Below are 16,169 nucleotides of genomic sequence, written 5' to 3'. Positions count from 1 at the left end.
GAAGGGAGGGAGCATGTAACTCCTGACTTGGGTACTGTTGCATGAGGATGAACTAGAAGTATGCTTGACAAAGGACAGGGTATAGGAATAGGAAATGGCATTTGGGTTAGAGGAGACAGTAAGATCAAAAACAGAGAAATAAGAAGCAGTATGGCAAGTATAATACTATAAAGAAGACTTTTGGCAGGAGTGACAGGACATAATATTGAGAGGGAAAGACTGAGCCATGCTGCATTTTGAAAGGTAGCTAAAGATTACAGATTTATAGAAGTATTACATACATAGGCAATGAAATATGAAAATTGAAGTTTCAATTGAGACACCTAGATAAAACAGATTCTGTATACCAAAGTCAAGTATCAGACAAACCGCAGCATTTACAAAGGAAATGTTTTAGAACCAGTTCCACTACCTTGATCCTCTCAGTTATGTCAAGACTACAAAAAGTGGTCAGAGAATGGAGAATGGGAAAGATTTTGTGAGAAACAATTTTTGAAAGAAGTTGTGAGGTGCATCCTCCTGCTACCTACAAGGGAGAAGGGTAAAAGATACATAGAGGGCAGGGTTTGATTCCATCTGGGAAATCCAGATGATGAGAAATGACCAACTAACTGTAGGTGGCAGAGCAAGAACATTCATGCTTTTGGATAAGCCTGTACTCCTAGAGATTGTCAGGGCAAAAGATTTGTGGAGGTTTCCTGTGGACCATAAGACTGTGTGATGAAGAAACTAAAGCATCAAGAACTCCTTGCTAGAAAGGATTCGCAAGTGAGTACTTTGAAGAGAAATGCATTTGTCAAAGTCAATAAAACCATACACGAGAGCTCCTCAGGGATAAATCTCTGAAAAAGTCCCCAAATTACTCCATGAGAGAAAAGTCAGCTTTAAATTTCTGTTAGGCTCAGAGCATTATGGAAGGCTAAGATAGTAGTAGTAGGATTTCCTTCTCCTCTTTCTCATCTTTTTTTTTTGCTTCTCCTTCCCCAAAACCTGGAGGGTACCTAAAAACATGGTTAGTAGGCTAGAGGGGAAAAGCAGATGAGAGAAGAAAGTAGTCTACCATACTTCCTTCTACAAAGGCCGGCAGACTGGCTGTAAGTGGTTTGGCTGGGGCAAGTTTGTAGTTTTGATTGGAATCTTGTAATATTTTAAACCGGGCGGGGTGCCATGGCTCATGCCCACAATCCCAGCACTTTAGGAGGCTAAGGCAGGAGGACTGCTTGAGCCCAGGAGTTCAAGGTTACAGTGAGCTATGATGGCACCGCTGCACGCTAGCCTGAGCAACAGAGCAATACCTTGTCTCTTAAAAAAAAATATATATATATATTTAATATATGTGTCGAATATATATATATTGAAAACACCAATAAGTTCTGAATTAAGATCTTTTATTTAAAGCAATCACAGATGAACTCTAAATGGATCATAGACTTATATGTAAAAGCTACAATCATAAAACTTCTAAAATAAAACATAAGTGAAAATCTCTTGGGACACAAAAAATTCCCCTGCAAACACTGCTTATCAGGATGTAAAATGGTACAGCCTCTCTGGAAAATAGTTTGGTAGTTTCTTATAAACCTAAACATGTACATACCATAGAACCCAGCAATTATACTCTTGGGCATTTACCCCACAGAAGGGAAAACATGTTCACAAAAACCTGTATCTAACTGTTCACAGCAGCTTTATTCATATGAATAACAGCAAAAACTGGAAACAACCCTAGTCTTTCAATGGATGAATGGTTAAACAAACCCTAGTACATCCATACAATTAAATACTACTCAGCAACAGAAGAAACAAACTACTGATACATGTAACAATTTGGATGGACCTCAAGGGCATATGTTTAGTAAAAAAAAAAAAAAAAAAAAAAAAAGGCAATCTCAACCAATTATATACTATATGATTCTATTAAACACTATTCTTAAAATGATAGAATGATAGAGATGAGAAACCAATTAGTAGCTTTTTAAGGGATGTGATAGGTGTGGGGAGGTGGATATGATTATAAAGGGGTAGCAGAGGGAGTTCTTTCTTGGTAATGAAAGAGTTCTTTATCTTGATCACGGTAATAGTTACACAAATCTATACATATGATTAAATTTGATAGAACTACACACACACACACACACAAATGAATGCATGTAAAATTGATGAAAACTGAATAAAGTCTGCAGTTTACTTAATATTACCATACCAATGTCCATTACCTGGTGTTGGTATTATACTACAGTTATAAGACCTCACTATTAGGGAAAGCTGGGGGGAAGGGTCTACAGAACTCTATGTACTATTTTTGCAACTTACTTTATATAATTTCAAAATAAAAAGTTAAACAATTCTAATTAATAAGGAGAAACTCAAGAAGCAAAGAATATCGTTCCATAATTCCACCTACCAATGAACACTATACTTACTTTCAGGTATCTTTTGACAATAGAAAAAGTAGACTACTTAAAACCATACTTTGTTAGCAGGCCTTAGAATTGAGAACATTACTGTGAAGGTTTTTATTTGAGGGAAGTTTGGAGTGGGTGAGAATATTCTACTCCATATGCTCATCTTTACCTTTAGTCTTCGGTAAATTTAAGTAGCACTTCCAAAGCAAGGCTGGCAAGAGGCATTTGGAATCTTGGAATGCCTGACAATATAGTACCACTGTTTTCAGTCATTACCTAGTTTTAAGTGCCTTTGAATAAAAGGCAGAAACATCACAGAGTCTTTTTGTGTCCCAACACCCTCCTACATGACATGGCTTTAATGTGAAAATGCTGCCAATATTGATTCTAGGAAATCACTTTACTGGCTTTTATCTGATTAGATGGCTTTGGAACAATGATGACTTTGTGACATCCTATTGATTTTGCCTTTAAAACGTTCCTCTTATCTTGTCTCTGCCTCTCCATTTCCACTGCTACTATTTGCCTTGGAGCCTTCAGTATATCTTCTTATAGCTTTTTGTTAACTGGTCTCTCAAACTTAGTATCTGCAAACTAAGTTACCTGAAATTCCACTGCTGGATTAATCCATCCATAGCAAAACTCTGATTAGGCCATTTCATTGATCAAAAATGTTTAAAAGGCTCCTTGTTGCTTATAGGCTAAAATCCAAACTCCTCAGTTTGACATTCAAGATCTGCTCTGGGTGTGGAATACTGGATTGAAAATAATTTCCACTCAGAATTTTCAAGACATTGCTCCACTAACGTCTGGTTTTCATTATTTCTACTGAGAATTCCAACGTCATCCCCCGACCCCCAACATTCCTTTGTATGTAACCTATTTTTTCTTTCTAGAAGATTTTAATATATATTTTTTTAAACCTTAGCATTCAGATATTTCAAGATGATACATATTTATTTGCCTATTCTTGGCATTTCCATTTCTTATACATGGAATCATACAATATGTAGTACTTTGTGACTGACCGGCTTATTATTATTATTATTATATTATTATTATTGAGACATAATGTCTCCCAGGCTGGAGTGCAGTGGCACGATCACGGCTGACTGCAGCCTTGACCTCCTGGGCTCAAGCAATCCTCCCACTTCAGTATTTTCAAGGTTGAAAACATGCATACACATTGCAACATGTACCAGTACTCTTTTTATTGCTGATGAATATTCTATTGTATGGGTATATGATGTTTTTGTATATCTATTGATCAGTTGATGGACATTTGGGTTGTTATCACTTTTTGCCTATCATGAATAATCTTGTTATGAACATTCACACACAAGTTTTTATATGAATATATATTTTTATTTCTCTTGGATCTACGTAGGAATGAATTTATCAGCTGGTATTTTAATAGGCAAAAAGGACCTACAGATACAAATGTAGCTATCTGTAGGTCCGTTTCTCCAGGGTGGTTCAATTTCTCCAAACTGCTATGTGACGGGGGTAAGTCTGGCTGCTGACTTTCTAGAGTTGGGTGGAAGCTGAACCTTTCCAGAGTAGGTGGGTAAATCAACTTCCTATGCAGAGACTGATAGCTGTCTTACCAATGTCCATCCCTCTCTCTTTCCTTAAGAACAGATTCCTATATTATTGGGCCCACCAATATATCCAGGTATAAAGTTTCCCAGGCTCCCTTAGAAAAAGGTGGCAATGAGACAGAAGTCAAAGTCAACTAGGTATGGTTTCAGAGAGATTGCTTTAAAGGGAGATAACTCAGCTGGAAGGCATGTGTCTTTTTATGGGCCCATCTTTTCTGGTATGTAAAACAAATATGTTATGGTTGGAGCTCTAGTAGCTATCTTATGTCTATAAGGAGATTCTTGAATATCCTAAAGATGGCAGACTTGAACAGGACTGTCCACTTTCAGACAGAAGTGAAAAAAATTTTTTTACTTTGTTTCAGTCATTTCTATTTTGGGTATCTGTTAATTGGCAACTAAACTGAATCCTAAGTATAGACTTCTTTTTAGAATTTCCATTTGTAGGTAACTAATCTGTTTGTCCTCTAAGTGAGAATTATAGATTAAGTAATCTATCCCTCATATTTTTCCTAGTTTCATTAAAGATGGAGTTCATATTTATTTCTCATATTAAGTAATTTTTAAGACAAAAAAGCAGAGCTGTTTCCACCTATTAAGTTAAAAACTGGAATTTTACCTTTCCAAACTTATTTCCTACCTTGCCCCTTTACATGTTAATACCTTGAACTATTCAGTAATTCTCTTCAAGCTCCATAATTTCCTACTTTCTACTTTTGCTCATTATTTCCATTCCAAGGAAAGTTCTGTGTGTGTCTATTTCTATGTTCAAAGTACACCTGTAAGATCCAACTCACAGGCCACTGCCCTCTAAGGTCTCTCCTGATCCACTCAACAAGAAGTAATTTTATCTTCACCAATACCATTTCCTCCTTGACACTTACCTCTTTTACTGGACTCCTCGAGGTTGAGGCCTGTATCTTTGGTTGTCTATGCTATATTCTCTGTAGCATATGGCATAGTAGCTTGTACATAACTGTCACATACTGAACATGTTACTGTATATCAACACATTTGGATTTTAGAAACATTATTTGGTAAAACTACGGTATTTTCCACAGCTTGCTTTCTTTAGATAAAATTAACCGATTTAAAAATGTTTTTCTGCTATCTTAAAGTGGTAACTCAGACCTCCTGAGAATAATTTTATCTTTTAAAAATATGAGGGCTGTGCATGGTGGCTCATACTTATAATCCCAGACTCTGGGAGGCCAAGGCAGGCAAATCGCTTGGGCCCAGGAATTTGAGACCAGCTTAGGGAACATGACAAAATCCCATCTCTACAAAAAGTATAAAAATAAGCCAGGGATGGTAGTGTGTGGCTGTAGTCCCAGCTACTCAGGAGGCTGAGGCAGGAGGATTAAGTAAGCTTGAGAAGTCAAAGCTGCAGTGAGCCGTGATCGTGCCACTGCACTCCAGCCTGGGTGACAGAAAAATACACTGTCTCGAAAAATAAAAATAAAAATGTTATGAGTGAAGATAAGGTTTGTGGTTTATCTCAAAAACCTTGAAGATTTCTGGCTGGAGGCAGTGGCTTATGCCTGTAATCCCAGCTACTCAGGAGGCTGAGGCAGGAGAATTGCTTGAACTCAGGAGGTGGAGGTTGCACCACTGCACTCCAGCCTGGGCAACAGAGTGAGACTCTATCCAAAAAATACAAAACAAAACAAAACCACACACACAACACTTTGAAAATTTCAAAATATCATGTCCACTATTTTATTATCCTCTGGATTGCTCCAGATAGAATATTTCTCCCTCTCGAAGAAGGGAAAAATAAAGTGATTTGCACAGCATCATAAAGAAGAATGTAATAACAAACAGGTCCCTCACCTCTTGAGTTCAGTGTTCTGATCAAATTTGATCAGATAAGACCCCCTTCCCACCCAAAAAGACTGACATATCAGAGAAAGGAAATTGAAAACTTCCATGTAACTTGAAGACATGATTTTAAAACACAAGAAACAGATGGGGAGAAAATTTTTAGCAACATGCATAGTAGTGGCTTACTATCCGTCGTAATAAACAGTGCTATTCCAAATCATAAGAAATAGGATAAACAACTCAACAGAAAAATGGGCAAAGGAAACAGGTAAGTCACAGAAGAAGAAAACATATGACAGGATATTCAATATACTAAGTATTATGAAAATACAAATTAAAACAAAGAAATTACCCCCCCATCCCATCTTTTAGAGAGGTAATATACAGTAAAGGTTACAAATACAGACTCTAAAGCCAGTCTTCCCAGGTTTGAACCTCAGTTCTCTCATTATCCAAGCTCTATAACCTCAGGCAACTTATGAATTTCTTTGTGTCTCAGTTTTCTCATTTTCAAAATAGGAGTAATGACAGTGACTATCTCATAGGGTGGTTGTGATGATTAAATGAGTTAGCTTATATAAAGTACTTAGAATACATCTGTCACATAATAAATACTACATAAGTGTTTACTATTTCTATTCTTTCAACATATTGACAAAATGGAAAAGGTTGTCTGAAGGATAAAAGTAACCTTAATTTGTTGGTGGGAAAGGTCCTTTTTTGAAGGAAAATTTGACAACATACATACTCTGTACCAAGCAGTGCTACTTCTGAAATCCAACCCAGCCACCAGTACGAAAAGGCACATGTTCAAAAATGTTCATGACATCTCTATTTTGTATCAAAAAAGGGAAACAATGTAAATATCCATCAATAGAGAAGTGAGGTACATTATTATAAAAACACTGTAGCATACAAATATTCAGTTGTTAAAAAGAATGATGTGGACTGACATTTACTGACATATGGAGAGTACAAAATATTTATACTAAAAAGGAAGTCACAAAGTAATAAGCATAATATGATCCCATTTATATTAAAATATGAAAACATATACTTGGGTTCCCTTTATGTGTGGAGTTTTAAAGAGGTTTGAAAATATAAAAATTGTTAATAAGGTTATTTATGTGAGGAGACAGGAAAGATAAAGAGGGTCTTTAGTTCTTTTTCTCTTTATTTACATACTGAAACTTTTCCCCCTCCAAAACTACAAAGACAAGTGAGTATTTTAATTTATAATTTAAAAACAGAAAAAAAAAAGCTGCTTACTACCTCTAACTGGAGGTTCCATAGATCGGATAAAATAATAGAAATGTTTTGCTACTTAGATTTACACACCGTATAACATTTTGAAAGAAGTGGCTGACTTCAGCAATTGATGCATCTGACCCAGGAAAATCAGAGGTCTTCAGAAAATACTCGGTCACACCTATAAGGGCACTAATTCAAAGAACTCAGCTGATCAATATCTTGTACCTTAGCTCTATTTATCTGACTGTTCATACGATCTGAAGGCAAGAGAGTCTTTTTTAAAACTGGAACACATTCAAATTACATTGAGTACATCCCTATACAACAAAAAGTTTTTTGAAAAATTTCTGTATAGGAACTCTCCGCAATTCAAATGGAGTTGATAAATTAAAAGGGTTACTTAATATTGGAGATTTACTACCACTTTTTTATTGTGCTGTACTTAAGAAAGAGAGACTTTGCTATTGATTAAAGCATAACAGCATAAAAGTCACAAATAATACATTTCGATCACTGGAAAGGCTAAAAATACAGTAACCATATAATAGAAATACAAGAGACTCTGGGAGAATATGATCTCTTGGTAATTCAATCAAACAATTCCCATGGGCAACCTAAAACAAAATGAAATAGGGGAGAGCCCTTCGTTTGAAATAAAGAAGGTAATATTTAGTGCAAGGTTAAAAAATAAGGTAAACTTATAAAAAAAACTTGTCTCCCAAGTTTCTATATGATGCTGCAGAGTTTAAGAAAATGGCTATTGAATTGGGACTGTTTTATTTGCTGCACAACAGTTTGTTCTTAAGAATCAATAATCTGAAAAAAATTGTTATTCTATTTTTTGAGACATTAATAAAATGCTTTGAATTCCTGGAATGATGAAAATTATAGAATAATAGGAAACTAAGAAAAATATTTCAAAAATCTTTTTTATGATTACCTTAAAACAAAGAGGTATAAAAGAGATAATAAATATACTGCAAATTGGGCTGACTTGCAAATTTCACAGAGCACCTTTAATGTAGTTCAAGAAGGGCTAATGAAGCAGTAGTACCCCATCAAGTCCCTTCATTTACAAAATAAAGACAGTAACCATCTGCTTGGCAAATCTATAATTTTATTTCTGTTTTCTAGGTAGATAAGTGAAAAACAGTCACTTACCGGAAAAATTAAAAAGTAAAACATAAATAACAGTATCAAATATGAGAGGCAGACCTGAGTTCAAATCCCAGCTCTACTACTTACTAGCTGTGTGACCCTGGGCAAGTTTCTCAAACGTTTTATGCCTCAGTTTCTCATCTATAAAATGAGGATAATAATAGTATCTAGGGTTGTTGTATTACACGAGAGACTACATTTAACATGTGTGGCACAGAGTAGGTACTTAATAAATATTGGTGGTAGCGATGATGTGCTGATGCTGATACCACAAGCACTACTTCCAAAATTCTGAACATTATCGAGACATGATATGTCAAAAATGTGTCAGTACATATTCAATGATTTTTGAAGGATATTATCCTTAGGGAGCTATACATTTGAGGTTTACTCAAGCTAGTCGTCTTAATTATTGAAATCCATCCAGGCTTCCTTTTTAGCACACGTCTTCTAGATGTAATTGCAAACCAACAAGGCCAATCTCATATGCTATACATACAGAACATAGCAGTAAAAAGCATGGACTATGGAGCCAAACTGCCCAAGTTCAAATACCATTTTTGCTATTTACTAGCTATATGACCCTGGGCAAGATTATTTAACCTCTCTGTACTTCAGATTCTTCATCTATAAAATGGTGATAAATAATAGTATTTGTCATATAGGGTTATTATAAAGATGAAACAAGATAACATGTATGAAGCATTCTGTGACAGTGCTAAAATTGTTTAGCTCTCATAATCATTATTCTTTATAGTCATTCTACCAAAAACAAAACAAAAGATACACCTCTGACCACTATAACTTGATTCTATAGAAACAGCTTAACTGACCCTGAAATTAGTTTTTTTTTTTTTTTTTTTGTTTTTGTTGAGATGGAGTCTCACTCTGTCGCCCACGCTGGAGTGCAGTGGCCGGATCTCAGCTCACTGCAAGCTCCGCCTCCCGGGTTTACGCCATTCTCTTGCCTCAGCCTCCTGAGTTGCTGGAACTACAGGCGCCCGCCACCTCGCCCGGATAGTTTTTTGTATTTTTTTAGTAGAGACGGGGTTTCACCGTGTTAGCCAGGATGGTCTCGATCTCCTGACCTCGTGATCCGCCCATCTCGGCCTCCCAAAGTGCTGGGATTACAGGCTTGAGCCACCGTGCCCGGCCAAAATTAGTTTTTATGTATCCACAAACTCTCCAATATTATAAGATTCTTAAACTGGTTGGGTATTTGAGTCAATATTTTGCATCTTGCCTCAATATGAACATGACATAAAAGTCAATTTTTTATTGTATTTTTTCTATTTGTCATTGATTCAAATTCAGAACAGACCAAAATGCTTTAACAAAATTCACTCTCAAACTGCTTTTTTTTGTTTTAAGAAAGTTAACTTCCTACCTGTCATCTGTACTGCGAAGGGATGGAAGCCGAAAGCTTGTGTTTCTGTCAAGCTTTGACTGACTTTTGGTCCTCTTGATGGAGCCTTTCAGGCGCTTGCTGAAGAATCCCTAGAAGGAAAGGCAGAAGGTGATAGGAGAGAGAACCAAAAGGGAATGTCACTCTTCCACCCTATCTCTGCAAAAGGTATTTAGATTTTTACAATAAAGACCAGAAATGGAAGTTAGCTTTTAAGCTTTTTAATTTTGTAAATAAGAGTTGCTTGAAACCACCTGGCAATGTGATGAGAAAATTTTCTTCTGTGAGAATTGGGATAATTAAACTTTCCAATAGCACCTAATTTCTTATTTCTTAATGTTTATATTAGTTATGGAAGAAAAAAACTTCTAATTTTACTGGTAGAGTTCCAAAAGCACAACAATATAACATAGATAAATATATTCCTTTCTATGAAGATGGTACCAGCAATTTCAATACAAACGACCTCTAGTGATTTCCCAAAGTAAGGAAAAACGGGCAAAGAAAAAATGGCATGTGCAAAGGCCCCCAGGTGAGAAGGTACTTGGTGCACTGGAGAAATTAAAAGATACTGATAGAAGAGAAAAAGCTTTATTCTAAGATATGTAAAAAGGAGTTAACTAAGTTGTAAAATGTAATGTATTGGTGGTCTCGGAAGTGTTAAAACTCGGTCTGTGTCACCTTGGATATGGCATTGTAAAATTAAGTAATGAATTTGGATAAACTATTTTAAAATGAAGTATAGATCATTTATGAAATTGTTAAAGCTTCCAGACTTTAACAGAGTGCTTTACAGTCTTTGGCCCCTGCCTGCCTCCTGCTAGTTTTACCAAACTATCTAGAGTTCCCTGAACATCTTCCTTGACTCTGCTCCTGGCAAATAATGAGCACTTAACAAAAGTTTGTTGAATAAAATAATAAATGCAAAAATGAATGATGGTCACTACTTTCAAGAAATTTACAATTCTATCATTGGCAGGTGAAAGGAATCTTACAGAAGCATATTAAAATTTCTCAGTCAGACATGGTGGCTCACGCCTATAGTTCCCGCATTTTGAAAAGGCTGAGGTGAGAGTATAGCCTGAGGCCAGGAATTCAAGACCAGCCTGGGCAACATGGCGAGACCCTATCCCTATAAAAATAAAATAAAATAAAATTTAGCCAGCCATGGTAGCACATGCCTGTAGTCCCAGCTACTCAGGAGGATGAAGTGGGAGGATTGCTTGAGCTCAGGAGTTCAAGGCTGCAGTAAGTGATGACTGTACCACTGCACTCCAGCTGGGGCAATAGAATGAAACCCTAACTCAAAAACAAATAAATAAAATAAAATAAAATATCTCAAGCAAAGATTCTAATTCAAAGAAAAATATTTTGACACATGGAGAATGACTCTTTCTAATCATCTTGGGATGAATATCATTTTATATAAGCTGTGTACAATAAACATTTCTGTAACGAAGAAAAAGAAATACTAGGCCAATATTAGCACATCGAATCTTTTATATTCCTTTAGTAACTACCAAAGCCCACTGTTTTGGGGTGAAGGCTATATTTATCAGGATAAGCTAGGTTATGCTTATCTAATTACCCCCCAATCTTAGTGGCATAAAATATGTTACATGTCCATGAGCAGGTCAACTGGCGGGTGGGGCAGGGCGGGGGAGTTCCTGTCTATGCTGTCCTCATTCAGGAACTTAGGCTAAGGGAGGCTCTCTATCTGGGCTTCTACAGTTTTTGCAGCAGGATAAAGGTAAAATAGCAAATTATGTACATGTACTAGCTCTTAAAGTTTCATGTCAATTTTGGTCTCATTTCACTGACAAAACAATCACATGACCATATCTAACTTTAATGGAGGAAGGGATATACAGTACTACCAGGTACTCAGAAAGGGAACTGAAAATACTTGGTGAACGTCAGTATAGACTGCTACAGTGTTTTACCAAGCCAAGTATTTTTTAAACATGCAGGCATTGCTCCTTTGATTAGAGGAAAATGAAAACAAATGTACCCAATCAGAAGCAGAACTATTTAGATTACTGAAATAAAATACTTATAATGCTATATCCTATTGTTTTGGCCACCCAAGGAGAAAGTGTAAAAACTCCTAGTATATATCACACAGACCTAATACCCTAGGCTGTTTTTCACTCCAGCTTATTATAGGTATGTAGAGATTGACTGAAGGCAAAGGAAAGAGGCTCAATGTGAAGATGATGAGGATGAAGATCTTTATGATGATTCACTTCCACCTAATAGTAAATAGTATATTTTCTCTTATGATTTTCTTGATAACACTTTCTTTTCTCTAGTTTACTACTTTAAGAATGCAACATACAATACATATATCATGCAAAATATGTGTTAATTGACTGTATATGTTATTGGCAAGGCTTCCAGTCAACAGTAGGCTAACAGTAGTTAAGTTTTGGGACAGTCAAAAGTTACATGAAAATTTTCAACTGCACAGTGGGTGGTGTCTCTAACTCCCATGTTGTTCAAGGGTCAACTGTACAATTTTGGTGTCATTAGGGAGTCACTGCCATTAGCCACAGTCATTAGTACATAAAGGCAAAAAATTTTTAGTACATAAAAAATTTAGACACTGATTCTATGACTCAATCAGAATGAGTCACCACATCTGCTAATAGATGTAGTCAGCAAACCAGGCTTAAGTTTATAGAATTGCAATAGGATTGCTTAGTGTTTCAAAAACCTAGGTTGAGATCCAGGCCCAGGAGTCGACCAAAAATGATACATACATTTCTAACAAAAATGCAGTTAAGCATTTGACTGAGATGGTATTAGTAGACATTCACTTATCTAGTAATTTAATTCTACTTTTTTTGTGGCACTTTTTTTTTTTCTTTTTGAGACAGAGTTTCACTGTTGTTGCCTGGGCTGGAGTGCAATGGTGCAATCTCGACTTGGCTCACTGCAACCTCTGCCTCCCAGGTTCAAGCTATTCTCCTGCCTCAGCCTCCCGAGTAGCTGGGATTACAGGCATGTGCCACCACACCTGGCTGATTTTGTATTTTTGATAGAGACGGGGTTTTTCCATGTTGGTCAGGCTGGTCTCAAACTTCCGACCTCAGGTGATCCACCTGCCTTGGCCCCCCAAAGTGCTGGGATTACAGGTGTGAGCCACCACGCCCAGCCTTGTGGCACATATTATATCATACCTCATATGACATAATATGATACACTGTATTTAATAAAATTTATGCCTATTTGTTGTAGAGAACTCTACTAGGAGTTGTAAGGAAATCAAAGATAAACACAAACTCTGCCCTCAAGGAACTTGTTCATTTAATACAGAATTTAGACACTAAATATAAATTTATACACAGGCTTATTAGTAGACTGGACATGGCTGAGGAAAGAATCTCTAAGCATGAGGATATATCAATAGAAACATCCAAAACCGAAAAGCAAGCAAACAAAAATACCCAGAAAAGAATATCCAAAGACTACAGGACAACTACAAAAGGCGTAACATGTGTAATGGGAATACCAAAAGGAGAAAAGAGAAAGAAATAGCAGAAAATCAGAAACAATAATGACTGAGAATTTCCCCAAATTGATATACCAAACCAAAGATCCAGGAAGCTCAGAGAATACCAAGCAGCATAGATGTCAAAAAACCCCCTAAAAGAAAAAAAATCCCAACCCCCAAAACTACACTGAGGCATATAATTTTCAAACTGCAGAAAAACAAAGATAAAGAAAAAATCCTAAAGAAGCCAGAAGGAAAAAACACCTTATGTACAGAGGAACAAAAATAAGCATTACATCTGGCTTCTCCTCAGAAACCATACAAACTAGAGAATGGAGTGAAATATTAAAGTGTTGAGAGGGAAAAAAAAGAACCCAGACTACCAACCTAGAATTCTATAACCTGCAAAACTATCCTTCAAAAGTGAAGACAAAATAAAGCTTTCTCACATACATGAAAAAATTGAGGAAATTTGTTGCCAGTAGACCAGCCTTGCAAAAAATGTTTAAAGAAGTTCCTTAGAGAGAAAGAAAACAATATAGGTCAGAAATTGGACCTTCTTAAGAAAAGGAAGAGTATAGAAGCAATAAGTGAAAATAAAACAATCTTTTGCTTTTCTTCTTAATTGATTTAATATCAAAGTAATAACAACAATGTATTTAATTATGCATGCTTATGTATGTATGCTTATGTACATATCATATATATGCTTATGTATACTTATATATAAGGGAAATGCATATTAATGATACAAATGACAAGATGGAAGAATTAAGATTATTTTATTATAAGGTACTTATACTATCTATGAAGTTGCATAGTGTTATGTGAAAATGGACTTGGGTTAGTTATAAACTTAAAAAACTGCAAATTCTAGGGAAACCACTAAATTTTTTTAAAAATAAGCATAACTGATACGCTAAGAAAGGAGAGAAAATGGAATCATATAAGTCATTCAATTACAATCATGAAAGGTTATAAACAGTGGAAGACAAAAATAAGGACACAGAACAAAGGCAACAAATAGAAAACAGTTAACAAATATGGTTAGAAACCCAACTAAATCAATAATCACTTTGAACGTCAATAGTCTAAATACACCAATTAAAAGAGATTGTCAGTTTGGATCAGAAAACAAGACCCAACTATATATCATCTATGAGAAACTCACTTTAAATATAAAGGCACATAAAGATTAATAGTAAATGGATGGAAAAAATATACTATGCCAACACTAATCAAAAGAAAGCAGGCATAGCTATATTAATTTCAGACAGAGCAGATATTAGAGCAAGAAAACTTAAGGATAAAGAAGGGCATTATATAATGATAAATGGGTCAATTCTCCAAGAAGACAGCCTTAATGTACATATGCCTAATAACAGAGTGTAAAGAGACATGAGGTAAAACTGGTAAGAGTTGCTAGGAGAAACAGATAAATCTATATAGTTGAAGACTGTAACACCTATCTATCAGAAATGGACAGATCTAGCAGGCAGAAAATCAGTGAGGACATAGCTGAACTCCAAAACACCATGTAATCAACTGAATATAATTGACATCTATAGACTGCTTTTTCCAACAACAGCAGAATAGAGGTTCCTCAAGCTCATATGGAACATTCACCAAGACAGATCCAATTCTGGGCATAAAACACACATTAATAAATTTAAAGAAAAGAAATCATACAATGTCTTCTTTCAGACCATAATGGAATTAAACTAGAAATTACTAATAAAAGATGACTAGAAAACCCCAAAATATGTGGGAATTAAACAACATACTTCTAAACAACACATGAATCAAAAAAGAAACCTCAAGAGAAATTAAGAAACACTTTGAACTGAATGAAATAAAAATGAAAACACAACATCAAAATTTTGTGGTATGCAGTAAAAACAGTGCTTAGAGGAAAATTTATAGCATTGAATGCATATACTAGAAAAGAAAGATCTAAACCCAATACTAAGTTTCTACCTTAGAAAACTAGAAAAAAAAAAGAGCAAATTAAATCCAAAGCAAACACAAGAAAAGAAATAAAAATTAGCGCAGAACCAATGAAATTGAAAACAATAAATCAACAGATAAAATCAATAAAATCAAAAGTTGGTTCCTTATGAAGAACAATAAAATTTGTAAGTCTCTAGCCAGGCTAAGAAAAAAATAGAGAGGACCCAAATGACTAATATTAGAAATAAAAGAGGGGACATCACAATAGTTCTTATGGACATTAAAATGGTACAAAGGGATTTGATAATCTAGATGAAACAGATCAATTCCTTGAAAGACACGATCTGCCAAACTTACACAGGAAGAAATAGACAATATGAATAGGGCTATATCTATTAAAGAAATTGAGTCAATAATTAATAACTTTACAAAACAGAAGCACTAGGCCCAGATGGGTTCCACTGGTGAATTCCATGAAATATTAAAGGAAGAAATGATACCAATTCTCTACAATGTCTTTCAGAAGATAGAAGCAGAGAGAATATTTCTTAACTTAGTTCTAGATTCACAGCAAAACAATAAAAGATATAAAGATTTCCAATGTTCCTTCCCTTCCCTCTATACATGCATAGCCACTCCTACCAACATCCCCTACTAAACTGGAATATTTGTCACAATTGACGAATCTACATTGACATCACCACCACCCATATTCCATAGTTTACTTTAGCGTTTGCTATTGGTGTTGTGCATTCTACAGGTTTGGACAAATGCATGGTGACATGTATCCACAGTATTATGCAGACCACATTTACTACTCAAAATCCTCTGTGCTCTGCCTCTTCATCCCGCAGCACCTCCCACACCCCAACCCCTGGCAAACAGTGATCTTTCTACTGATTCCATAGTTTTACCTTTTCTATAATGCCATATATTGATAGTCCCCCATTTAAGATGGTTTGAACAATTTTTTGATTTATCAGGTTTATGCCATTCTCCTGCCTCAGCCTCCCGAGTAGCTGGGACCACAGGCGCCCGCCACCTCGCCCGGCTAGTTTTTTGTATTTTTTAGTAGAGAC

General features: G+C 35.7%; 1 protein-coding gene across 3 annotated transcripts in view; it reads right to left on the bottom strand.

The window, feature by feature from the left end:
* The window catches only part of RASAL2 (RAS protein activator like 2), a 395,120-nt gene that overhangs the window by 45,336 nt on the left and 333,615 nt on the right, over positions 1-16,169 (bottom strand). For all 3 annotated transcript variants that reach the window (XM_011962385.1, XM_011962386.1, XM_011962387.1), the window contains one exon: positions 9,627-9,736. In XM_011962385.1, the coding sequence (XP_011817775.1) occupies positions 9,627-9,736 (110 nt within the window). The remainder of the gene's footprint in view (positions 1-9,626; positions 9,737-16,169) is intronic.

Source organism: Colobus angolensis, unplaced genomic scaffold (genome assembly GCF_000951035.1).
Source record: "Colobus angolensis palliatus isolate OR3802 unplaced genomic scaffold, Cang.pa_1.0 Scaffold59, whole genome shotgun sequence".
NCBI lineage: Eukaryota > Metazoa > Chordata > Mammalia > Primates > Cercopithecidae > Colobus > Colobus angolensis.
The sequence above is the reverse complement of the archived record's forward strand: the minus strand, read 5'-3'. Positions and strand labels throughout refer to the sequence as shown.